The sequence below is a fragment of the Canis lupus genome, chromosome 26, assembly GCF_011100685.1.
Source record: "Canis lupus familiaris isolate Mischka breed German Shepherd chromosome 26, alternate assembly UU_Cfam_GSD_1.0, whole genome shotgun sequence".
In the NCBI taxonomy this organism is placed as follows: domain Eukaryota; kingdom Metazoa; phylum Chordata; class Mammalia; order Carnivora; family Canidae; genus Canis; species Canis lupus.
The window spans coordinates 1,858,864-1,884,848 of NC_049247.1; the positions used below are offsets into that span (position 1 = coordinate 1,858,864).

The 25,985-nt window shown below is 56.0% G+C and overlaps 1 protein-coding gene across 12 annotated transcripts in view; it reads left to right on the plus strand.

The window, feature by feature from the left end:
- The window catches only part of RIMBP2 (RIMS binding protein 2), a 226,623-nt gene that overhangs the window by 152,798 nt on the left and 47,840 nt on the right, over nt 1-25,985 (plus strand). For 7 of the 12 annotated variants that reach the window (XM_038574720.1, XM_038574722.1, XM_038574721.1 and 4 more), the window contains 6 exons: nt 1,274-1,378; nt 9,344-9,394; nt 10,847-10,867; nt 19,913-20,114; nt 23,936-24,081; nt 24,684-24,760. In XM_038574720.1, coding sequence (XP_038430648.1) covers nt 1,277-1,378; nt 9,344-9,394; nt 10,847-10,867; nt 19,913-20,114; nt 23,936-24,081; nt 24,684-24,760 — 599 coding nt within the window. In that variant the 5' untranslated portion in view covers nt 1,274-1,276. The other 5 variants (XM_038574719.1, XM_038574726.1, XM_038574724.1 and 2 more) reach the window with 2 other exon arrangements.

The window sequence follows — 25,985 nt, forward strand, 5'->3', positions numbered from 1 at the left end:
GAAAGCGCAGATCTGCCTGCAGCGGATTTTCACGGTGGAGAAGGTGGTTGGCAGGAGGCCTCAGGCAGCAAAGGTCAGCAAGCAAGCAGACCCTGACTTTGACGCTTGCCGCTCTGGGAAAGGCTTCTGTGCTAGGTGGCCTCATTCGGCTTCTCTGGGTCTGTTGCCCATGGCCAGCGGTGACCGCAGCGCCGGGCTGCCGGCGTCAGATGAGGCAGTGCACACACTGGTGGGTGCTTGGCGCGCAATGAGTGCTCCGTAAACAGGAGCATGGCCTCTTCCTCGCATCTTACCGGTGCTGTGGTCCAAGCCACTGGGCTCGCTCTGCAGGCTCCTCTACCCCTGTGCATGCGGAGCCGCACTGGAGTGGGATTAGGGTGCTGTGCTGTGCAACATGCTCCAGGCCTCTGTGGCCACTCGGGTCTCATGCTCAGGGTGAGATGTGACACAGCACTTCATAGAACCTGGGCACCACTCCAACTTGTGAGACATTCAGAACACCTGCACGAAGCAAGTGCCGATTCATAATTAACAATCAACAACAGTTATTTGGCATATTGGGAGCGTGGCTAATAATACCAATAAATAATTCATCCAGGGGGAGAAAGTGAAGCATGGAGAGGTTAACTCACCAACTGGTCCAAGGTCAGCATTGGGATTTGAACCCAGGGAGGTGTGGCTCTGCCCTGTACTGCCCCAAAATGCCAGAGGTGCGTCTCCACTGTCACTGTGGTATCTGTGCCATACCCACAAGCACCTGCCGGGAATCCTTACAAAGGCCAGCTGCTGGAAAGAGGCCAGTGTGGTTGGAGCAGAGTGCCAGCAGACAGCACCAAAGCCTGAGATTCAGAGGCTTCATCGAGCCTGACTCGAATCTGGGTCAGCCACTTGCCAGCTGAGTGATGAGCCAGGAGAACCTCCCTGTGCCTCAGTTTCCCTATTATAGTGCCTGCCTCCTGGGTGAATGGGAGGATTGCAGAACTTAAATCACCCTAAAAGGCTTGGAACAATACCCACTACGGAGGTAAGGATCCATAACCTGTGACTGTCACTTGCTCAAGGCTGGGGGAACTGACGGGAGAGAGAGTTCTCCTTGCACAAGGGCCTCTGGTTCTGCTCAAATGCTCAGGGTGTTTGAGATACCAGAGGTGGAAGGCTTGTTGGCATCAGGACTCTGGGAGGCAGGGGAGAGAGGGTGATGAGAGCCAGAGCATCCTGCAGGGCCCCCCCACAGGACTCCTGGGTCTCCCCTGACCTCGCCCTGTCCTCCCAGCATATGCGAGAGGCTGCAGAGCGGCGGCAGCAGCTGGAACTGGAGCATGAGCAAGCCCTGGCTGTCCTCCACGCCAAACAGCAGGAGATCGAGCTTCTGCAGAAGGTGAGCGGTGGGCACGCGGGGGGTAGGGGTGTGGAGGGAGGAGGTGGTGGGGGCTGCGCACCCAGCTCCCCTGAATAACCCACGTCCCTGGGCTCAATGGCAAACACTTGGAGGCTCCAGCACACGGTGCTGGTGGGCTTGTAGGGAGAGCACACTCCTGTGGCCACGGCGGGGTGTCAGCCACTTCAGCCTTGGAGGCAAGCAACCTGCCAGCATTGATGAAAATTTAAACGCGCATGTATCTTGATTTGCAACCTTCCATTCTGGAAAAATTGCCCTGCAAGAACCTCAGGAGCCGGTTCAAAATGACTTGAGTTTTGTTTTCTTTGTTCTTTAGGGGTTTTGGGGGGTTGTTTATTCAGTGCTGGTGTGTGGGTTGGGGGCGGGGATTGGGGTTAAGTTGGATGCCCACCCAAGGTGGGGGTATAAATTGGGGTGCATCTGTATGAGACCAGGACAGCATCATCAAAAGGAATAATTTTGGTTTATGTCTGCTGTACTGGGGAGATTTTCATGATGTAGTGTTACGTGAGCAAAGCACCTCTCAGGGCAATATTTGCAGCATGATGTCGTGGGCGAGGGAAGCCAGGGAAAGAGAAGAAAGAGGAAAGAGAAGCAGAGATTTAGAAACAAGGACTGAGCAGCTCAGGGGACATATCCCCGTGGCACCCATGGTGGTGGTGGTGCTGGGGTCTGAGAACATTGCCCCCAGCCGCAATTTGTCAACAGCCCTGGTCCTCTCCTGTCTCTCTTCACCTGGGATTTGGGTCCAGATGTGGTTCTCATTTCCTTCCTGAGTCCTACCTGGGGGCCACTCCTCCCCAGAAGGCAGCCGGCGCCTCCAGCCAGAGCCTTCCTGGTCTGGGTGACAGGTGCATGGCAGCCTGAGGGGGGCACTCCTGAGATAGGCTGGCTGACTGGCAGCGCAGGCAGCTCCTCCCGCATCTGGGTGGCCCTCTCATCCTGAGCCCACCTCTTCTCCAGGCCTCTCATCCTGAAACAAAGAGCTGGGGCCATGTGCCCACCTGGCTGGGGATGGGTGTCTGCTGGCACGGCCCCTTCCCCTGTGGAGTTTGGGAACAGCTTTGCACCCGGTGGAGAATTTCCTGGTCTGCTTCTCTACTGGTTTATTGAGACCATGCGTCAAGGATAGATGTCATTAAGCCCGTGCTGATGGGGACTGTCCGGCCTTGTTACCTGCCAGGATGCGCTGACTGGCACAGCGAGAAGCGATGTTTCATTGGATGTTATCCAGAAAGGATATTGCTTGCTGGAGTCCAGACAGAGACACTGCTCGTGTCTCAGCCACCGTGTGGAAGGGGCTTCCGGTGCCCGGACACGGCCGCTGGACACCTGCGCCCGCTCCCTGCAGCCCCGGAGCCCGCCTTCTTGGCCCTGCACCTCCCAGGCAGAGAGGAAGCCTGGCGAAATACGAATTCCGTGCGGAAGGGGTGGCAGGTCGATGTTTCTCAGCAGAGCATTCTCCAGGAGCCTGGAGTTTTATTTACAAAGCATCTGATGCCAGGAAGGTGCACCAGAGCCAATTCTGTCATTCAGCCTTTTCTGTGCTTCATCCAATTTCTCTCTCCCTTCCCTGCATTCATTCATGGTCTCTATTTTGGACAAACTGATGCTTAATCAGAGGCAGGAGCAGAGGGAGAGAAACTAGTGCAAAACCAGTGTGCCAATGTTGTAACTGCTTAGAGCTCTGATTTTTTAACAAAGTACTCGAAGAGGAATATTGAACTTTGACAGAATGAGACTGGCGATTCTTTAGAGCTCATATTTCCATTTGATTTTCACCATGGAGGGCCAGCATGCTACACTTGCTGATTTGATCATTCATTCATTCATTCATTCATTCATTCAACAAATGTTGGCTGTGTGCTACCTGTGTGTCAGCCACTCAGGATTGTTCCAGAAGGGGGGCCCAGTGGCGGGGAGATGGCCTGTGCCCACGTGGAGAGTAAGCTCCCCCCTACCCTCACAGAGGGAGGGTGAACTGAGTTCAGATCATGCAGGTGCCATGAGGGGGTGGGACAGAATGAAGTGATAGGTTCATGAGGGCAGGAATCCAGACCCGGCAAGCTTAAGGGAGTGGCAGGCATGGGTAATGCAAGTGCTCTGGTCCCTGGCACCCTGGGAAGGAGGCCCTTAGAGGGATGCAGACTGTGCTGGCAGGCAGGAGATGCGTCCCAGGGAGATGGCGCCCAGCCCTCTGCAGGCTGTGGGAAGGAGCGTGATCTCGTTCCCAGGGAACAGGAAGCCACTGGGAGGCTGAAACGGGTTTAACAAGGTGTGATGCTCATTCTTCGAGCATCATGCTGGGGATTGATCTGCAGAGGGGCAGGGAGGCCTGGGGTCTTGGCCTAGGGCAACGGCTGCAGTGGGGAGAAGTAAGTAGATGCATCCCAGGACAGATCAGGAGGCTGAGCTGTCTGCTCGGGGGCTGTGGTGGAAGGAGCAGGGGTGGGGCATGCCGGGAGGGGAAGTCCAGGCTGACCCTGGGCCTCCCAGCCCTTGAGCATCGAGCATCAGTGTGGACCTGGAGGATGGGAACATCGCTGCAGCTGGCATGGTCCTGGATTGGCTGACTTCCACATAGGTGCATGGGAGGGAGGGAAGCCTCCAAGCCACAAGTGGAGGGACATCAGTTGGCTCTCAGGAGACCTACTGTCCCATGTTTTCACTTTTTGGAGAAAAGACAGTGGACAGGGGCATTTTCTTTCCACATAAACACTGCAGAGCAGCACAGACCTGTGGACGGGCTGGGGCAGTATGGGGTGGGGGGCATTAGGGCTGGGAGCTCGCTGGGTAATGCGTGCCAGGAAGGGCTGAGGAAACAAATGGCATCTTTATCCTAAAAGAAGCCAGGTACTTACTGGGCTCTGGGGACGATTTTTAATGGAACCTTCTCACTTCAAGCCTGTTATGAGCCTAGAGTAGGTACTGTCATCATCCATTTCCGAATCAAGGACGCTAAACCCCGGAGTCATTAAGTAACTTGCCAAATGCCACTCGGCTGGCGAGCAGCACAAAGTGAATTTGCACTGAACCTGTGAGGCCAGGATGCTCCAGTATTAAGGCTCGGGGCTGACCAGAATCTGGCCCTCGCCCCCCTACCACAATAAAAGTTCCAGAACTCTCTGAGGTCCAAAGTGGAGTCTCACGGCACAGCAGAGGGCTTATCTCTGAGAGCTACATGTTCTCTCTGGCTACAGCTCTCAGGCTCCTTGCTTGCACTCCAGTGGGACCCCTGTCCTCTTCTTGCCCATGTAGTGGCTCTTATTACCACCCAGGTGTGGACATCATGCCAAGGGCTGGTCCCTGTCCTCATCCTCTCTAACTCACACAGTTTGGGTGGTAGAGCTCCAGGACGCCACCCTTTCCAGTACCTTTCCTTCCACGCAGATTCCGCATAAGCATCACAGGTGTTCCCCAGGACTCGGTCCATGAGCCACATCTCTCCGTCGACACTGGCTCCCGTGGCGACCTCATCTGGCCCTGTGGGTCTAAATACCATCTGGATACCTGCCACACCTCTAGCTCTCCATGCTGGATTGTGAACCCACTTCTTTCATCCAGCCTTCCACTTGACATCTCGATACCAGCTCCAAGTTGAAGGGTGTCCTCAGCCACATCCGTGCATCACCTGTCCCTGGAGTTCTTGGGACCCACCTCCTGGGAGCTCCCTTTATACCTGTCTGTACTTCGTTGGATTGTCTGTGTCCTGGAGCCTGCAGTGTCCCTGTCTTGATGTACAGCAGGTGTTAGGGAAGGAGGGGTATACTTTCCCTCTAAATGACAGGCAGTGCTTGCAGGTGCTTCCATGCTTCAGCCTCCTGTTGGGCTGCCCTGAGGAAGTGAGGGCATCCGCTGCCAGGGTCCCGGGCCCCAAGTTTTCCCTGGGGTGCCTCTCTCTCCCCAGAACATCACTCCTCTGCCCAATATGGTGCTTGAGAGAAGCAAATGGAAACATTTGTTGAATTAAGGAAAGAAAGATCAAAATTCCCAAGGCTGTTCTAACGGAAATCAGGGTAAAATGAGGCTGTCCAGCTAGCCGGTAGCTCTGGTAGCTGGGTGGTTGCAGCATCTAAAGATACAGAAGGGACACCTGGGTGGCTCAGTGGTTGAGCATCTGCCTTTGGCTCAGGGCGTGATCCTGGAGTCCCAGGGTTGAGTCCCCGCATCAGGCTTCCTGCATGGAGCCTGCTTCTCCTTCTGTGTTTCTGCCTCTCTCTCTCTCTCTCATTAATAAATGGGTTAAATCTTTAAAAAATAAAGATACAGAAGACAGCCAAGCAGGGCGCAGGGCTATCTGTGGGCCACCAGGGCCATCGGTGGTCCCATGGGACCTACCTCGTGAAAATCAGGGAACCAAGAGCTCTGTCCAGAATCCTTGTCTTCATTCATTCAACAAACAAGTCAACAGTTATGGAGCACTTTGTGTTGGTCACATTCTGGGGGCTGGTGGCATGGTGCCGAGTGAGGCCCTGGACAGTAACAATCAGGCAGCGACCCTGTGAACGTTTGTTCTATGTGTGGAAAGCCCAGGGCCTGGTGCCCGGGATGCTTGCTCACGGACTCTCAGCTCCAGCCTCCCTGCCTCTCCCTCTCCTGCCACCCTGGCCTCCGTGCCTGGACCACACCAAATCTTCCCGCTCTTGGATCTTTGCCCAGGATGCCTGGTCCCCCAATAATGGCAGGGCTGGCCTACTTTGTCACTAAGGTCCCTGGTGTGCCACCCTTCCTGGGAGGGGCTCCACTCCCTGCTCCGCATCCTCTAGCACACCACCCTGCGGATGGTGCTGTTTGCTCATCGATTTGCCTGCAATCTGTCCCCAGAGAACAGTGTCTACACTCGGAGACACGGCCCCCTACTCAGCAGGTGCTTGGCAAACACTAACGAAGAGGCATCGAGAGCCTGGGACAAGGAAAGGGGTGTGGCAAGCAGCCATCAATAGACTTGGTGGTGGTCTCAACCGGTGATGAATTCTAGGCAGTATTCCGTGAACGGCTGTCGCAGGAGTCACTAAGACACAGCTCCGCCCTCCCCACGGCCTGTGGGCGCCAGTCCCCTGCAGGTCAGGCTCCCACACCCTGGTGCCTCCTCTCTGAACGACCAGTGGCCAGAGCCTGGCTGCTCCGCAGCTCCAGACTTCCAGCTCCATGTGCCAGCTGCATCCTTGCCTGGTGACAGTAGCTGTGATAAGCTAAGGGTGTTTCCAAATTTAAAATTTGTCTGCAGTCCTGACTGATTTTACTGTGGCTCAGAGTTCCTCCCATGGGTGAAGTGACTGCTTTCAGGGTTAGGGCTGCCACGGAGCCCGAGCCACCATGCACATCATGATCGCTGCTCTGCCTCCATTTCAAATCCTTCTTGTGGATGTTGTGTGCAGATAGTAGGAGATTGCGGACTGACCTCGTGTTCATTCAGTGGAGAATCTGCCCTAGTTCCGTGTGCTTCTACCACGCATGCCTGGGGTACCGGGTGTCCAGTCGGTGGCTCCCTCAGCTCTGACATGAGGCTCCTTGCAGCCCCCACAATGCTTTTGCCCTGCTGCATCTTCACCAGCACCCACAAGCTCCAACCAGTCGCCAAAGACACTGAGCACTAGGTGCAGGGCCCGTCGCAGCCAGATTTCCGGACCTTGGCACCAAGTCTGCCAGCATGTCTGCACCCCTGTGCCCTGCTGGAAACTGCCACGTGAGCAGCCCTGGTGACCGACCGCCCTGGATGCTCCATCTCCCAGATGACAGCCCCCTCCCCTGACGGTGGGACTCTGTGCCCCTGACAGCCATGGGCCCTCTCAAGCATCACCGTGTGCTCTGTGTGGGAAATCGTGCCTGCATGAAGGTCACAGCTTCCCCCGCAAGTTGGCCACGGCCCCCAAATGAGCTTCACGTAAGCTGTTGCTTAGACGTTGCAAGAATTCAGCGCTGACAATTCTGTTAATTTTAACAATCTATTCTGATTGCCCAAATGGCCCAGCTTGCAAGTAGCCTGTGAAAACCAGCTCCTGCTTTTCTCCTGAAGCCAGAAACCGAGTTATTACCACAAACTTGGCCGAGTTTTCATGGCTCGCTTTGGGTTTTTTTTGTTGTTGTTTTTCATCCTGCCAGTTGGAAACTATCTTTGACTCAAGTGGCTCAATGGTGGTGTTATTTATATAATCCCCGTACGTCCTCTGGATGGCTGTCTTTTCTTCCCCTGGTTCTGTTATTTATTGTCGGTCTCATTTCTGCTTTGAAAGGAACGATTTTAAGCACTTAAAGATTCCACTGAATTCAAGAGTGGTGTAATGAATCTGGCATTCTGTCTGCTTCCCTCTGGAAGCTCTGGAGCCCCTCGGAGAGATGCGCCCGCAGGACGTGTGGGGATGAACTCTGCAGGGACCCCAGGCTCCCCATGCGTGGGCCAAGCCGGGTGAGCAGAGCTCCCGCCTCCTCCCGAGGGGCTGCAGTGTTGGGCAGCCCATCCCTACCTGTTCTCTTGGCGCTGAGAGACCGTGCTCCTCCAGAACCGAGAATTCTAGATGTAGATCTCAGCCCAACACATGGATTCTTCATGAGTGCTTGAAATTCCAAGAGGCAGGTGCCCTGCAGTCAGGAGATAAACCTCTCCAAAACCTGCTTCTCAGGGTCTCTGGGAACATCTGTGAAGCCACTGAAACCAGTGCAAGGGGGTGTCTGTCCACATGGCCACACAGGGCAAGCTTTCCTTCTCGGCTTGGGACTCAGCCTCAGGCTCTCACGGAACTTCAGTGCCTCCAGCTTTAAAACAGGAAATGGTGTGTTCTCCAAGAGCTGATGCTTGTGTTCAGTAGGACTCTTGGTTTCAAGGGACAGAAAATAGAAAGAGGGAATTTTGTGCACACAGCTGAAATGGGCTTCAGGTGTGGCTAGATCCAGCACGCTCCTGCCTTTGCTCCCTGGTGTATTGGCTGCACTTTTGACGGTCAGGTGGAGGCGACTCCAGCCTCATCCCTCATGGTGGCAGGACGGCTGCGGCACTCCAAACTGTCCTCCACTCAGGCTTGGGTCCCAAAGGCAGGGATTGTCTGTCCCCTCTCCCCTAGTACTCCTGGCAAAGCTGTAGCCAGGCTTCAAGCCCACCTGTAAACCAACCACTGAGAGTTTGGAGCTGGTCTCATGCATCAGGATGAGGCTAGGTCTCCAGAGCCCTTGGGGCTCTTCCCAGGAGAGGAGGCCACAGAGGCCAGGTGGGCCAGGTCACAGTGCCAGCCCTCGGGTTGGGGAGACCAAGGGATGATAATGTTGCATTTCCGTTTTGTGTGAACTCACCATGTGCTCGAACAACAGCCATCCTGAGAGGCTGGTTTGATGAAACTTGGAATATTTCTTATTCTATAGAGCAGGTGGCTTTGCTTCAAGTAATTTGAAGAGGGTTGCCCCTCTCACCCCCCACCCCTGCCACAGGCTGAGCAGCTGAGCACCTGTCAGATGCTTGGGGCTCCCATCTTGGGCTCTCCTTGGGGCCCTGGGCGATCGCAGCTGACCTTCAGCTACTTGGTGGTTGAGTGCATGGCGGCGTCTTGTTTCCCAAGCAGCTAAGGGTAGCTGGGGAGAGGATCAGTGATCCCTCCACCGCCTCAGGTTTCCGGGAGCTTTGTCAAGCTCTTCTCCAAGCCTCCTTGTGCGTGTGACTGCCTCTCTCCCGAGGATCAGGGTCTCTGCATCATGCTCTGGTCGCATTCCCACCCCTGTCTATCCCATTGCTGCCAAGTCAGGGCATGATTTCCCATTTTACAGAGTGTCCCAGCCGGCCAGTATTCATCTCTTGTTTGCCCAAAGGGGAGAGAAATGAGAACTGATCTAGATCCTCAGAATGGGGTGCTTCCTAGGGGGGGTAAACATCAGAGACCCATGCCCCGACTTGATCTGATTCTTTTCTCCATCCCTTGCTTCAAATGTTTACTCTTCTCTCTTTTTATCATAAAAAAGGCTCAGGTTGAAGCTAAGAAGGAACATGAAGGCGCTGTCCAGCTGCTAGAGGTAAGTGCTGGAGCTCCACCCACTGGCTGTTGGGGCAGTGAGGTCAGCGCTGCCTTCGTGCCTCATGCGAGTGGGCAACACTCGTGAGCGCCCAATGGGCACTGGCCACGAACACTACTCGCCCATGCAACCGCACAGAGGCCAAGGCATGTCCCCAGGCTACACAGTCCGCCCTGAGGCCCGGGGCCTCACATGGGACCCGCTCTACACTGAGGGCTCCTCTTGGATTGCAAGCAAGGAGGATGAGGCCACTGCCTTGCATAGGAATGAGGAGAAAGCGTGGGTGTATGTGTGTGGGGGGGCGTTCCTGTGGGCACCCCGCAAGCAGAGGAACCCTGCAGGGTGCATTTTCAGAGACAGCACTGATGTTGGGGAAACATTTGGCAGGTGGCATCTGGGGAGTCGTTTGCAGAATTAGAGGGGGGCTGACATAGGGAACTGGAGTGGTGACTGCTGTTCTAGGCACTGCCACAGCACCGCCCCCAGTGAGCACAGCCACTCGGGGTGGTGAGGGGGGCCCGGTCTACCCCTGGTGACTGAGGAAGGGGCTCCTCAGGGAAGCAGCACCAGTCTCACCAGCTTAGGGTCCTTGGAGGCATGACCACACCTCTGTCCCTGCACTCGCAGCCTCATGCCTCCTCGTGAGTGGACGGACTAGCAGGTCTTCATGGAGCTCACAGGCTCACCCCCAGGCCCTGGCCACCTGCACGGTTCGCGCATAATAAACGGCCATAATGAGCACCCAGGGCTTCTCCCCATCCACAGACAGACACCAGGCAGTTACCACCCCTTCCTTACAGACACAGGTGGGGGCGGCCCTGCATGGCCTCCACTCAGGCCTGCCATCCACAGATATGGGGTGTAGTTGCCCCTTCATGGCCCCGTCCTTTGTCCCTAGGGGCATAGCAGCCATGGAAACAGAGTGTGTGCCTCTCTTAATTCTCTTATGTTGCCTTTTAACATCTATTCCTCCCGCAGGGAAAGGTTCCACCATTATCATCATATATATTAGAATTGATTTTTTGAGAGCATCCATTAGCTAATGAATATCTGGAGGGGTGAGTGTGATGAATGGCAGGGGGGACATCTACCACCTGAGGGAATGGCAACAGAGCCCCAGAAGTCCATGCTTCTCCCTGAAAAATAACCCCCCGCCCCGCCTGAACTGCCCTCACCCCCATTCGGACATCTGCTGGCTGCAAGCGCATTTCCTTTCTCCATCACCTGAAGCCTGTTGCTGTGATGTGTCTTGTTCTAATCCACCTCCCGAGCCACCGCTGGGGTCCCATGACCCCAATGCTGGGGGTGTTGGTGCATGCATTGGCAGGTGGTTGCATCGAGATGTGCTTTGGGTTGAACAAGCGGAGAAGGCAGTGCTGACGTGCTGAGAATCCTGTGTCTTCTCTTATTTACATCTTCCTGTGGTTGTGTCTTGCTTTGCGCTTCACCCAGAACACCTTGGACGGCATGCAGGTACTTCGGGCTCACGCCTCCCCACACCAGTGTGCCGGGCGGTGCCTTCCCTTGTGCATGGGGCAGCCACAAGGGACCACCCAGGGTCCCTGGGCCCGCTCAACCCACCTCTTGTCCCGAAGCCGGCAGCCCGAGGTGCTTCCTTGACATACTGGGGGTGGGGGCTCCCGGGAGCATGCAGGAGCTCCCTGGCAGGAGGTGCTGCTCTCTGGCGCCAGCACACAAGCTCTGTTCTCGCAAGTGTTGAGCAGGTCCAGCGAACCCGGTCTCCTGTTTCCTGCCATGGCCCTAAGGGTTGGGTGGGTGGACCGCCCCGAACCCTGATGACCGCTGGGGGCGGGGGGCGATGTGAGAATTGGTGGGACTGATTCTGTCCTCATGCCAGCCATGTGCCCACGGGCCTGGAGACCAGGATACAGCCAGTCTATCGGTCATCGGGATTTGACCCTGGCCCCGAATGTTCCAGCTTTGTGTTTGTGTCTGCTGTGTGTGCTGCTGGGGCCCCTCCCGCAGGGGAGGGCGGCGGCCTTCCTCCCTGTTGACAGGCCACTGCCCTTCTCACTAACCCCGTGGGGCAAGAGGAACAGCATTGTACCTCTGAGCAGGGTTTTGAGTGTTTTCCAAAACTCTGAGTTTGATAGAGTATTCACAGAAGGGATGATTTTCCCACTTTGGGGATGAGTGGTTCTCAAAGTGGAGTTCCCAGATCAGTAGTGTCAGTATCACCCAGGAGCTTGCTAGACATGCAGGTCCTTGGGTCCTGCCCAACCTGTGGAGTGGGAAGGTCTGGGGGAGGGACCCAGAAGCCAGAGAAGACCCAGCCACCCAAACCTGGGGGGCAGTTGTGATGCAGCTGCTGTCTGGGAAGCATTGTTCAGTATCCGTGAGGCTAGTCTGGGGAAGGAGGGCATATGGACAAGCCAGCCCCCTGGAGTCATGGCCAACCCATGGCTCAGCATCCTAGTGAGCTGAGCCTCCCCTTTCCACCCTCACTTGCATTGGAAGTGCCAGCGAGGAGCATCAGCAGCTGCCATGCACTTTTGGGAATGTGTTTGTGTTCTGGAGGGTGCTGTGCACCCTGGTGTGCACATGGCACACTGGTGACTCCCCTTAGTCAGGTGCTTTCCTGAGTGGAAGAGCCTCCACCTGCCCATCAAGACTAGCATGGGATGCCTCAGCAATCATGTGACACCAAACCCTCTCCAAATAGCCTTACACACAGAGCCTGTTCTGTGGGGGTCCCTAGGCCCTGATTTCTGGGGAGTGAATGGCCAGGATGTTTGAGGGATAAGAGGAGGGGAGTGGTCTCCATTCCAGGTCAGGACACATGCAGAAGATTAGCACCCATGGAATGATCTGGGCTAGCTTTGGGGCATCAGGAATGAGCTGAAGATGAACAGAGCTTTTCCAGAATCAAGACAGAGTACTCTCTGGTCAGTAAACCGAAGAGCAGGTACTTTCAGGTAAACTGCTTCCCTGGCACTTTACAAGGGAGCAATTTCAAGACCAAGAAGCAAGAGAACATTTTTAAATTAATAATAGTAATGACAATCCAATGACAGTAACAGTAGGGTTCCTTGAACACCCACTTTGTGCCAGCCGCTGTCCTAAGGGTGCATCTAGGGATGTTTAGGACACAGTGCACATATGTCATTTAATCTTCACAGTGGCCCAGAGGAAACTGAAGCACGGGTTAACTGACTCTCCCAAAGCAAGCTGGTAAAAGTCAAAGTCTGTACTCAAACCCCAGGAGTTTGGTGCCAGAGGCCAAACCTTCAGCTGCTGCTTTGTAGCCAGCTTTCCTTGACTTCAGCATTCTGTCCCCCCAGGAGGTGGGGTCAGCTCTCCTGCTGACAAAACCACAGCAAGAGTTGAATTGTGAATGAGTTCACATGGTGGCAAGACTCAGAAGTGCAGCACTCCCACTTGATGGCTCACACCTCGTGGTCGCTGTCCACCAGGCACTGGACACGTGTGTCGGATTTAATCCATAGAACCATCCCAGGAGGTTGCTACCATCATCATCCTCTTCATGGATTGGAAGTCAAGCACAGAGACTTGAGTCACTTGCCTGGGGATACACAGCTCACTAGAGTAGAGCCAGGCCCCAAGGGCAGGAGGGCCACGGGGTAGTGCTGTCTGAGGCCGCTGAGGAAAGATGCAGGGCAGCAATGCCTGCATGTGGGGTCAAGAGGTGGCCAGCTCTGGGGTTGGTTGCGGGGGAGAGCCCCGTGACATGCTTGCTCAACCCACTGTCAGTGCCGTGTGCTTTGCGTGTGTTTTGGCTGCTTTGTGGCTTGTTCTTCAGGCACATTCCCGGCACCTTGTCCCATTGCCCCCAGCTTGCTGGCCGTCCACTCCAGGACGCTCGTCACAGCCAGGAAGGAACCCTCGCAGGCTCCTTTCATCCCTGGGTCTCATTTGGCGAGACTTGCAAGAGCAGGCAGCATACCCCTGACCTAGACAGGTACAGGGTCATCTTGAGGTGGGCCTGGTGTCCACACTGCATTGTGACTGACCTGCGTTGAGTCCCATCCCTTCCTCCATAAAAGTACTAAAAATTATATTTTACATATACCCGCCTGGATGTAAAGAGGAATATAGTTCACGCTGGGTTTTTTATTATTATATCTTTTTCGTTTCTGATTTTAAAGGAAACTAAAATGAAAGCATTTGCATGGGTCCCTAGACGTACCGGCTGCGTGTTGCTGGGCCTAAGAGGGGAGTTGCCCTGCTGGGCTGGAGTTAGGGTACAGGACACCACGTGGCAAACAAGTGTGCATGGGTGTGAGTGAGCGCATGAAGGAGGAGGACACGTGCTTGGTCCCATCAGGAAGATGAACCTGTTTCTCAGGTCCGTTCGTAAGGTGAGGCTCAGATCACAACCTCACCCCGAACATAGAAAGGTCGTTTCTCGTTAGTGATGTCTGCTGCAGATCTGGGACATCCTCCGAGAATGCCCTCCAGGATGACATGGGATCCAGGCTCCCTGCGTCTGGTGACCGTGGTGTCTGGTGCACGGGGCTTCCCAGTGACTGCAGCAGGGGCAGCGCCATCCTGCTCTGCTGTGTCACCTGTGCCCTGGCCGGAGCTGAGCGCTTCACTGCAGGAAGAGCTGGAAAGTGTGGTCTCCCTGGGCCCAGGGGATGAAACCCAATGTGGTTGGCCCAAGGCATCATCCCCACCCATCTGAATTCTAGAATCCTTACAGGACAACATGATTTTGATACTGAAGTGTGGCTGAGTAGCAGCCAAGTTGAGAGCCTGAGAAGTAGACCCATAAAGATGTATAATTAATGTTTTACATCCCACGTGTCTTAAGAAGCCTCTTTAGACCCTTGGGGAATTGTGGGGGCCATGGGGGTCTCTGCCCCTCCTCCTTGGGAATAGCCGTAGCTTCCCCATCCCCCTGAGGCTTTGCTGGGAGATGAGGTGATTGGGGACAGGGAAGCCATGCATGCCTCCAAACATTAGGCTGCCCTAGGACTGACCCCCACTCCAGCTCTGTGTTCCAGAGGCTGTCTGCCCCCTGGCTGTTGGCGCTCCAAAGGCGATACAGGATTTCTGAGGTCCCACCCATGGCAGGTGCTTATCTGCACACGTCACACTGATGTGACAAGGGCACATCTGTCCAGAAGCAGGGAAACTCTGACGACCCAGACTCACAAGCTTAGAATTCATGGTTGTTTAAGTTGGGCAGTTGGATAAACATTAAATCATATGAACAAAGCAAACATTTAAAACACTCATGCTTTAATGGTGCTGGATCCATACATGTGATTGAATGAAAATGTCAACTACACTTTCCAGATTCTCCCCTTGGCTACAGTATTGTTCCATTTCATTCTCAAGGCCACATTGTCCTGGAAAGATTCTGGAGTTCACGACAATTATGTATAAAGATCCTGGAGCTCAGCCTGTTGGTATGAATTTACATGGATTTTCTTGGGTGCTGTCTAGTTGCCGGTAGGATCCAGCACCGATAGGAGTATTAAGCTGGCAGTGGAGGGCATTCCTTAGCTGGGGGTCACCATGAAAAGGACACTGAGTGTCCCTGTTAATGACGAAATGTAGGGAGTCCTGATGCACTTGCATGAGCTCAAAGGTGCTCTCACAGTTTGTTGAAAACAGATGTCCGGTCATCGGAGGGGGGGCATGCAGGAACTTGGGTGTCTGAGTCACTAGGATGGCACCCCTCGCCCTCCCCAGCAGTGTCTGTGCTGCAGCTTTGCCCACAGAGAGTGGAAGACTGTCACTCCTGCTAGTGGAGCCCCTCGCATATGCTGTCCCCCACCTCACCCCAGGGTCTGACTTTGCAATTCCCCATTGGGTTCTAGAAGACATGTTTCACCTTGTGCTTTGGTGAAGACAGTGAGGCCCACTGAGGCAGCAGGACTTGCCTCCAGGTCCCCAGTTAGTGAGTAGGGGACCCGGGATCTAGAGCCAGCTCAGAGCCTGGAGTCAGAGAGGCCTGGGTTTGTCTGGCCCCTACCTGGGTATGTGCATCTTGGCTGCACTCTGTCATGAGTTCATCCCACCTTACCCTGTGGGCTCCCTGAGCATCAGTGATGGTGCATAGAGATCCCCCCTGCCCCAACAGTGCCCAGCACACAGCTGGTGGACAGCCCAGGGTACGCAGAATCCCAGTCCTTGCTTGTACATCAGGACGCAGCATGGAATGTTACTCCCAGGCGCTCCTACGTGGGTGGCCCAGCCTACCCGGGCCCTGGTTCTTCCTGCTGCACTCATTACTCACAGCGGCTCCACGGTCTCAGCCTGCTCTGCTGGACACCGATAACAGGGCATAGCACTCCATACCACGGCGGCTCTCCTTTACGAAGCCCGAAAGTCAGATGTGGAATACTGGGTGACGGAGCCTGAACTGCTGGCAGTCACTCCTAGGATGTGTTTTCCTTCGTCTCTATAAACACCCATGACCAAATTTGCAAGTGTCCGTGTTTCTTCCAGGGATGGTTTACTTGCCAGATGACTGTGCCATCTGTTCCTGCCACGGTCAGAGCACAGCTGCTCTGCACGCCCCCCACCACCGATGACTGCAGGTGGCTAGCTCCCTGGGGGGCCACCTAGCTGGGAGGTGACAGTGCTCCAGATCCTGAAATAAATGCTGATGTTCAAATAAGCCAGCCAGGAAGATCGGCGGGTCGCTGGACACCATTCCCCCTGCTGGTGACTTGGGGACCACCAGGGCCAGCACCCGGCTACCGGGCTCACATCAGCCACCCCGGCCTCAACCCCTGCAGCCAGACCAGGAGACCATACTGCTGGAGGAGAGCCTGCCTCTCTTTCACAAGGCCGAAAGCCTGTGAGGTTTCCTTTTGTCCCTAGCTCTCATCAACTTCTTGCTCCCCCACCGTTTGCTCCCCAGGCCACTGAGACCAGGCGCCTGAAGCCTGCAGACTCCAAGGCTGGGCCTCCTGCTGCCGCACAGCCAAGCAGTGGGGGAGGAGAGGTCAGTTAGGTGTAGCCTGCACGACCCCTCCTTCTCTCTGGTTAGCAGCTGGAGTGGGAGAGGCCTGGCCACCCCCCTCCAACTCAACTCCAGGTTACGGTGAGAGCGAGGCTCAACCAAACCACCCCATGTGTATGGATGCGGAGTAAGCAAATGCTCTGACAGGTGAGCAGAAAACAGGCCATCTGTGTTTATTCTGTAGCTCGGCCACATCCTGTCACCAGCTCCTGTGGAAGGCGCACTGGAGGGAAGCACGTCAGCCCAACGGAGCCTGGCCCGGGCGGCCTCGGCCACCAGAAACCCTCTGTTCAGAAATCACCCAGATCGGTGTCTGGACACAGGAGCACTTGGGGCTTCTCTTCTAGTCCTGCACCTTGTCTACTCATGGGTGGGATGGCACTGCGATGTTTGAGCCAACTGACATCCTGAATACCTTTCATGTCACCAACAAATGCCCAGTTCTCCCACTCTTTGTGTTTAGGTAAAAGCTGATAATTTCATCAGAGTGGGGTTTTTCCTCCTGCTATTGGCCACACTAATGAGTGAGGTAAAGGCACCAAATAGACACAGGCGGCAGAGGTCTTGGGGGCACCTGTGTTCCTAACGTCTACATTGCCCACCCCTGGGATGGGATTCTTGGCGGTGCCAGCGATTGCCCTGGAGTGTAAGTCCAGCTCCAGGGATATGAGCTCTTCACCCAGAAAGACTAGAAATGATCCACCTGAGGTCCCTGAGCCCCAGACCCTGTGGGGGATCATCCTATATGTCCAGGGCTCAATGGGCACAGCTGGAAGCCATCCAGACCAGCCCGACCCGGTGCCAGCTGGGCACAGAGCCACCAAGTGGTAGCACTGCCTCCAGACAGGCCTTGACAGCCCGGGCTGTTGTGTATGGGCCTCTGATACACTTCAGCATTTAAAGTTTGAGGGATTTTTACATTAAAATAAAGACTCAGCTCCTTTTGGAAGAGTAGAAGTCTTGTCCACAGTGGCTCTGGACAAATGCTGAGAAGATGCCCCCTGGACCAAGCATACATGTCCCATTCACTCTATTGCCCCTACATCCTCTGACTTGTCTGTGCTCCCTGTCTCCACCGGCCTCCATGGATGTCCAGAGACACTGATGGTCTGAAGCCTGCTCCACATCTACCTACTTCCTGGACTCCCTCACCAGCACATCACCAGCCACTCCTGAGAGGTCCACGTCCTATGCCAGGTGCAGGGGAAAGGCATGTCCCAGTCCCCGTTGGTGAAGGGGACCACTGAACAAAGAAACATGCCCTGGTTGGAGAGGCTCGCCGAGGACAGTTCTCAGGGAGCTCGGGCACCAGGCTGGCCAGCATGGGTGCCAAGGCCACTGCGTCTGTAGGCTCATATGATAGGTGCTGCAGGCAAGTGCCTGCATGTGATCGGGCCCCACCACCCCAGGCATGCCTGAGTACTGTGGGGCCTGGCCAGGAGCGCACGTCGTCCCCTCCACCTTCTCCCAGAGCACCACGACTGAGGCCCCAGTGGCTGGCCACCTGTGCCAGTTGTGCCTAGGATGCCAGCTTCCAGCGGAGGTCCGTGAGGCCCTGGCTGCATGACTTTCCCCACACAGGCAGGCCACCTATAGCATAAGCTCATATTTTTGTTAAATCTGTTCACTTTTTAAAACTTTTCATCTTAAAAAAAAAAACAACTTTTCATCTTGAAGTACTTTAAGACTCACAAGGAGTTCCATAAGGAGCTGCAGTTCTTCCCATGTTCTCTTCACTCGGCTGCCGGGACAGCATCTCCCTGGTGGGCGTCCTGATGCTGTCCCGCGTCCCTGCCCATGCCTAGAAGTGCAGACTTCACTCCTCCGCCTCGGTGGAGGCAGCTGTCACAGACAAGCTCATTCAGCTTTTTAAAAGAAGAATCCTGCTGATTTTTTTTTTAATGAATTGAAGAAATTAACTATAGGCTTGGGATTTGTTAGGTTTATTTTTAGAAATCCCTGATCTCAGACATAAATAGCACTTCATTCTATACCAAGGAGCTGGAAAACTTAATGCTGGGGGGGAGGGGAAGGAAGAGAGGAAGCTGAAGAAAAGGAGGAAGTAGAGGAAGAGAGGGGGATGGGGAGGAAGAGTGGGGGGAGGAGGAAGAGGAGGATGAAGAAGGGGAGGAAGGAGGAGGGAGAGGAGAATGGAAAGAAAGGAGGATGAACAGGAGGGAGAGAAAGAGGAGGAGGAGTATGGGGAGAAGGACAGGGAGATGGGGATGGGGAGGAGGGGGGAAGAGGGTGGGAAGAAGGAGGAGGAGGAAGGTGAGAGGGAGGAGGAGAGGAAGGAGGGGAGGAGGAGGAAGAGAAGGGGAGGAGGATAAGGAGAAGGAAAGGAGAAGCGTGTCTCCTGCTGGGGCTCCGCATGCAGGGTGAGGCTGGTCCCGGCCATCCCTGCATTCCTGCACGCAACCCAACATCTGTTGCACGCTGACCTGGTACCAAGCTCATTCCCAGTGCTGGGGATGTAGCAGGAAAGAAGCAGACAAAAATTCCTGCCCTTGTGGAGCTGACATTTTAGTGGGGGAACCAGGCAATTAATTCCACGTGGAATTAATAATATAGTAGATGGGATTTTCCGTTTATCACAGAATAAGGAATGGAAGTGAGACAGGACCCCACGCCGGCGGGATAAGCCAGTGCTCAGATCTGCAGTTCCCTCTTCTCACTGATTCAGCAAATGCTTACTGAGCACCTGCTCTGGGCCCGATTCTGTGAAAAACACGGAGGATGTATTGGGGAGAGAAGCAGAAAGAGCAAAGGCTCAGAGCTTCCCCTCCAGTCGTGGAGACAGAGGAGACGGGACCAGGGAGCTCATGTAACATGGGCAGCGGTAGCACCAGACAGTGCCCCCCACACATCCCTCGTTGGCCTGTGCACCCAGCTGCATACGGTGTAGGATACTCTGGTTGCTCAGACGCCAGGATAGGAAGTGTGGTCCACAGGCGTCCGGGGAGTGGGAGTGGGTGTCAAGCTGCCCAGCCTGAGAGCCGGCAGGGCAGGGGCCAACAGAGGCAGGAAGGAGCTGCCCCGGGCTGCCCCTCCCCTGACATGTGTCCGAGGGAGAACCCCCCCCTCCCCAGGGCTCCCAGGGCATCTCTGGATGCCTGCAGATGGCAGCTATGTTGCTAACCACAACCAGCAGAAAGAAATTCCTTTGATAGTGAAAGCAGAGTTCCTTGGGGTTCTGCAGTCTAGGGACATGCACCCCCATGAGAAAAATGCATCAGCAGATTGGCAACCAAGCTGCCCCCAAGTCTGGGCTGTGTCACTGCCTCACGCTCCACATTTCCAATGGCTATGGTGAGGTGAGCCAAGCACAAGTGCCCAGGCTGCACACACAGCCCGGGATGATCCATGGTTGGCTGGGATTCGAGTGTTTGTAGGGTTTCTCGGCACGTGTGGTTTCCCATGTCTGTCCTGTGCAGGTAGCAGGCCGCTCCCCACCATGCATGCATGTGCACGTGCAGCACATAGCCATGTGCACACACATGCAGGCACATCCCCTCACCGCACACCCCTGACCACGTGTCCGTGCCTCTGCCATGCAGAGCAAGGTACGGGAGCTGGAAGAGAAATGCCGGACGCAGAGTGAGCAGTTCAGCTTGCTGTCCCAGGACCTGGAGAAGCTCCGGCAGCACGCCGGCAAGATCGATCTGTTGGGTGGCAGCGCAGGGGCCTCCTTGGACGTGCTGGCGTCCGGCAAGCCTTTCTCCCAGTTCATGAACGGACTTGCCCCCTCCATTGGCAAAGGTGAGTGCCTGCTCCTGCCCTGTGTCTCGTGGTGGAGAAGTGGTGGCCGGAGACCCCGCACATGAGCACACACAGTGCGTCTACCTGACCCGCCCGTGTGGGACACCCAGCATCGTGGGGCTCCAGGTGACGGCAGGCCAGCAGCAGCCTCTGAGCACACATGGGGTGCCAGCCCCTGTTCTAAGCCCTCGATGGGTATCAATACATGCTGTTGGCACGGCCGCGTGTGGCAGGTGCTGCCCTGGTCCCGCTCTACAGAGGGGAAGACCGAGGCCCTCGTGTGGGTCACACAGCCACTGGCAGCGAGCTGGGGCGCTCCGGCACCAGGTCCAACAGGTGCACGGCGAGGCTGTGGCTGCCTCCCGGCCTTCATGCCTCCGCGGTGGGGGGTGTGTGTGAATTCCTGATCCCACAAAGGCCGCGATGGTCACAGTAGTGATGTCACACTTGTACTCAGGACACAGGGTGGGGAGCCATTTAAACTTGTGTGTCTTTATTTTGGCAGAAAGACTATAGAGGTCTGTAGGAGAGCCTCATGCAGGGCTCCACCGAGGCGCACAGGGCTGCCATGGTGCATCAGGGAGCATTCCCCGCTGGAGGGCAGCCCACAGGGGCACCCCGGTTATGAGAATGCCCACTTGTTTAAAAGGTGTTTTTAATTTAGGGAGATGAATGTCAGAATCCCCTTTTGGAATTCCATAAAAGAGAGAATTTCCAGATTTCTCCCAGTTGTCAAAATATATGATGAGGGTTTTTCTGATGTTTTATAATACTACAACAAAGTGAAGCTGCTCGTATCTCGATAAAGAACGCCTCCTTGTGTGTCTACTGTCCTGCTAGCTGTTAGCTGGCATGCCACAGCAGGGCGGAGGGGAGGCGGGTCGCATGTCCCCCCATGGCGTCCCGGGGGCATGGTGCACCCAGGCCCCATATGGAGCATCCTCTCGGTGGCTGGACACACACAGGGAGCAAGGGAGTCAGGCAGATGTGCGAGGACATGGGGACAAGGTAGGGAGTGACCCTAGGTTAGATCAGGCAGCCGAAGGAGCCCGCCTCCAGGACGTGCGGTTTGGGCTGTGTTGTCCACTGGATAAGAAGGGCAGGGCAGCTTCAGGTCTTACCAAACATTCTTGGGTTGGCTGGCCATATAAGGCTGGCTGGTGCATGCTCTGCAAGACCCTAGCATATTTGGTGACTCCCAGGACTTAGAGTCATTCTTGCTTAGAGCTGCTGTGGTGACCTGTGGTGGGGACACAACAGAGGCTATGGGCAGAGCAGGGTGCCTGCATGCAGTGAAAAGTGCAGCCCCAGGTGTACAGAGTTTCTGTCCAGGGAAGCCATGAGAGATGTGGTGCCCAGGGTGTAAGGGGGCTGGTCATGTGGCATCCCTGTCTGGCACACATCAGAGCCACAGACTGCCGGGGAAGGCAGGTGCTGGGCACAGACCTCATGGACCTGTGGTCCGGTCACGGTGAAGCACCCTACCCGTGCCGCCGCCTGCCTGCCCTCGGCCAAACCACACGTGGCAAGCACGCCCTTCTCACCGTGGCATCTTGCTGCTGCTGTGTGAGCTCCTCTGTGCATCGTGTGAATGTGAGTCCAGGGGGAGTGGCTCGGCATGGAGACCGCTCCGGAAAACGGGATCTGGTTCGTGATGGTGGGCGCCAGCGCTCAGTGGAAGCAAAGCTAACAGGTGCACGGCAGTATCAAGCTGATAGCTGGGCCCCTGGTGGATGAGTTACCATCTGAAGAGCCACCGTCCTGATAAATACAGCCCATGCCACGATCGGTGACCTGGCCCCACGAGGGGCCCCCGTTGGAGGGCCCACGCAATTGGCGTCACCCTCGTCTTGTGGGCATCGCTCATCCAGCCGTGGGAGGAAAGCTGAAGCCCCGCAATCCCCCGAGGGTCCATCCTCACAAGGACATTCTCTGCAGAGGGCAGAGGCCCTCGCTGGGGGATACGGGGGTGCCCAGGGGGACTCAGCTGCTGGGCCCTGATCTCTTCTCCGGGTCTGACAGGAGCTGGGAGCGCTGAAACGAGGCAGAGAGGGGCCGTGGGCAGATGTGTGCCCATCGTCTTCTGCATCCTCCTGCCTGAGGCTGGCCTGGCCCCGGAGGTGGGGGAGACATAACAGGTTGACTGGGAGCCACTGAGGGACCTGCGGTCTGCACAGTGGGTCACATCTGACAGGAGGGCAGCCTTCCAGTCAGTTCCAGGGAGAAATGGCACGTGGACAAAGGTCTCCAGATGTGCAGGGAGGTCCCCACGCCGCCAGCCTCCGTCCGGCTGTGAGCCGCTGTCGGGGGAGTGGCCATCCTTCCCAGAAAACACATATCTTGAGGCATTGGAATTTCGCAAGACTGTAGCACCCGCACAGCGCGAGGGACGCGTGGGAGCCAGCGCGGTGGAGCACGGTGGTGCCGCCTCGCTCAGAGTCCGACGGCAGGTGATACCCGCCTCTCCAGGACCGGGTGGTGGAGGCCAAATGTGAGCACCAGGAGACTCCACGAGTTCATTTTGCGCATGCTGGCAGGGTGCCATGCTGCTGACCGCAGCGGTGCATGGGTGAGGACAGGCAGGGTGCCTGGGTGCTATGACCCCAGCGTAGGGGACTGGCTGTGCTATCCTCACTCAGGAATGCTGGAAGGCACAGCCTCTCTCTCTGGAATGTTCCATCAAACGGAACAGAAACAGTGAATCACACACCTGCTCAAGAAGCTCCTGCCTGAAAGGGGGACTGGTCACCTCCATCCACAGGGCACTGTCCAGGCCAGCATGCCTCGGGGATCACACCCCCTCACTCCCCAGGGTGAGGAGGGGCATTGAGTGCCAGTGCCAGCCCTTCACAGCTGGTGCGCTGAGGCCTCGGGGCTCCCACACACGCAGCATCGCTTTGTGCCTGCTGCATGCCTAGCATGGCCCTGTGCTGTGGGGACAGATGGGAACAGCCCAGCAATGCCCTGCTCTCTGGGATCTGACGCCCCAGCTGGCCCGTATCTGTTCTGGCACTGGGTCTGTTTTGGGGCGCTCTTGCGCCATTCCTGTGATCAGGCCAAACCCCGGGGCCCCTGGTGAGGAGAGTGGCGGCAGCCTCTGTTGGGACTCTTCCCACCTTACGCTGAGTCACATGGGATTTTCCGGCGGGGACTCAGTAGTCACATCTTCAGGGAGGCGATGCCGTGGAGTGACCACTACAGAGGCTGGATGGAGAGGTTGGGGGGGGGATCGCCACTCCTGTGTTTCCTGCAGAAACCCTAAAACTGCCTGGCCCTTGGGCCACTTTGTGTGTTTGATATGACCCTTTCAGTCACAAGTGGCAGCAAAGTCAACCTAGACTGGGGAGCAGATGACAAGCCAGTAGGTCCCACTCTAGGTGCAGCTGGGCTTGGGCGCTCCAACCGCATATCCCAGAGGTGGTTCCTTCCCACCTGGAGGTTCCTTTTCTGTGAGCGCCACACTGGGAGCAACTTTCCTCCTCCCGGTGGCCATGCGGCTGCAGCGTCACCAAGCCTCACAGCCTCCCTCCCCCGTGGTAGCCAGGGAAAGGGAGAGGTTCTTTCTCCATGACCTCCTTCAATTCCCTGTGATGGGACCTTCCCCCTGCATTTGACACCATCCTTACAGCCAGGAGTAGACTCCACTGAGGATGTCCAGCGGGGGTCAGGTCAGGCTGGCTGGTGGGGATTGAGGGCAGACCCCAAAATGAGAGCCTGAGGCTGATGGCAATGAGGGGGACAGGAAGGCTGGAGGGTCAAAGGAATCCAAGCTTGCTAGTTCATTCGTGCCCTTGTTCAAACCATCTCCTTGTCGTTGCCAGGTCAGGAGAGCACCTTGGGCAGCCACACCGTGATCGGGGACTACCTCCGTCCCCTTCCACTCCCCAGTGACAAGCCCGAGCCTCTGTCCAACAAGCCTGCATTTCTGTTGAGACCCGCCAGCCCAAGATGCAGATTTGAATCAGACGTGAGTGCTGGCCCACGTGCACGCGTGCCTGCGGTTGGTGGGAACACGAAGGTCCTCCCTGCCTTTCTTCCTCACCCCTCCTCCTCCTCCTCCCTACTGGCTTCTTCCCTCCTTCCCACAAATTCCCAATTCCCATATCCAGTCTTCACTGACCCCCATGTCACTGTCTCCATGCAGTCTTCCCGGAATGTCTCAGGTGAGAGCCCCAGCCACCGTCTGATATGCAAGGGCAGGGGGCCATGTCTGTCTCCTTCCTGGAGTTAAGCCCCTGTGAACAGAGGACACAGGTCACTGTCCATCTTTGTGCCTTCACCGATGCACGGCAGGGCCTGGCACACTCATGGGTTCTCCCAGCAAGTCCCGCCCTATGTCCATCAACTCCTGGTGTGGGGAGTGGTTCTTTATGAATGTGCTTCTGTGTGACCAGGGGACCCACACCCAGGGAGCCGCTTGGTCTCTGGGCTGGTGCCCGAGGTAGAGGTTTTCATCTAGCAGTGTCTCACGGGAGCTCCACCATCTGGGACAGAAAGGAGGGACTGAAGGGGTTTCCCATGTGCTCCCAGCAGGAAGTGTAACCTAAACATCGCCTGTGTCTTTAATAGATGGATAATGAACGGAATTCCAGTACCTCCAAGCAGAGATACTCGGGGAAGGTCCACTTGTGCGTCGCCCGCTACAGGTAAGCGTGAAGCTCCTCTCTGCACCCCTGAGCGTCCGCGGGCGCGGGTGCCTGGGGGCCGATGAGGTCATGGGTCTGGGAGTGCTTCCTCACGGGCTGTCCCCAGAGGGAATCAGCTCAGCCAGAGTTGGGAGGATGAGGAGGGTCTATTGTCCATTCTGATGGAGAGAGTGTGGATAGTGGATGTTTCCCAGGACGGCCACAATGGGTTATCACAAAGTGGGTGGCTTCAAACAGCACACGCATGTCCTCTTCCGGCTCTGGAGGCAGAAAGTGCGAAATCAGGGCATAAGTGAGGCCATGCTTGCTGGTGGCTCCCTGCGGTCTCTACCTGTCTTCACGTGGCCTGCTGACTCCGTCTCCACAAGGACGCCAGTCACTGGAGTGCGCCCACCTGGCCCCAGTGCAATCCCATCTTAACATGATCACATCTGTACAGATGTTGTTTCCAGATAAGGTCATGTTCCCGGTACTGGGGGCTGGGACTTGAACATAGCTTTTGGGATGACAGTTTAGCCCAGAGTAGGTGGCAAGCTGAAACTGAGAGGGGACGCTGTTGTGCAGAGCTCCTGGTTACTGGCTCCCTGAGGTGCTCACGTCTGCGTGGTGCCTGGGCTCCAGGGTGCCCTGGTTCCGGATCTTTGCTCATCTCCACTGGGGCCTACAGTGTCCACGCTTGGTGACGACGAACAAGCCATTGGGTCCGCATGGCTCACGGATGGGTGCACAGTAGCTGCCTCCCTGCCACATTGCTACTTGCCTCAAACGAACGCACGCCTGACACCAGCCTCTGATGTAGGAGCAGATATAAATTAAGAGTGTTCCAAACCAGCAGCCATGAAACAGTTCATCACCTGTTGTTCATACTCAGCAAGGACCCAGCCTCTCGTCCTGGATACTCCGAGTCTGCGTGTGGTGGACCCTCAAACTTCCTGCAGGAGGGAGCAGCCTGAGTCTTAGCCAAGCTGCATACCCTCCACACCTGTGTTCCCGCCAATGAGAGGCATTTGTAATAGCTGTTATACCGATTAGCAGATTATTTTCTGGTTAGCAATCCATTCATTTTGCCAATGAAAACCTACTTCCACTGCTCAGCTCAGATAACAGAAGCGTTTGGAGTAGCTGCCCCCCAGCCTCAGGCTTCTCAATTAGGAGGCTAGCCGAGTCCGGGGGTGGGTGCCCCTGCTCTGACCATCCAGCACACTGTCCGTGAGGGATGCTGCCC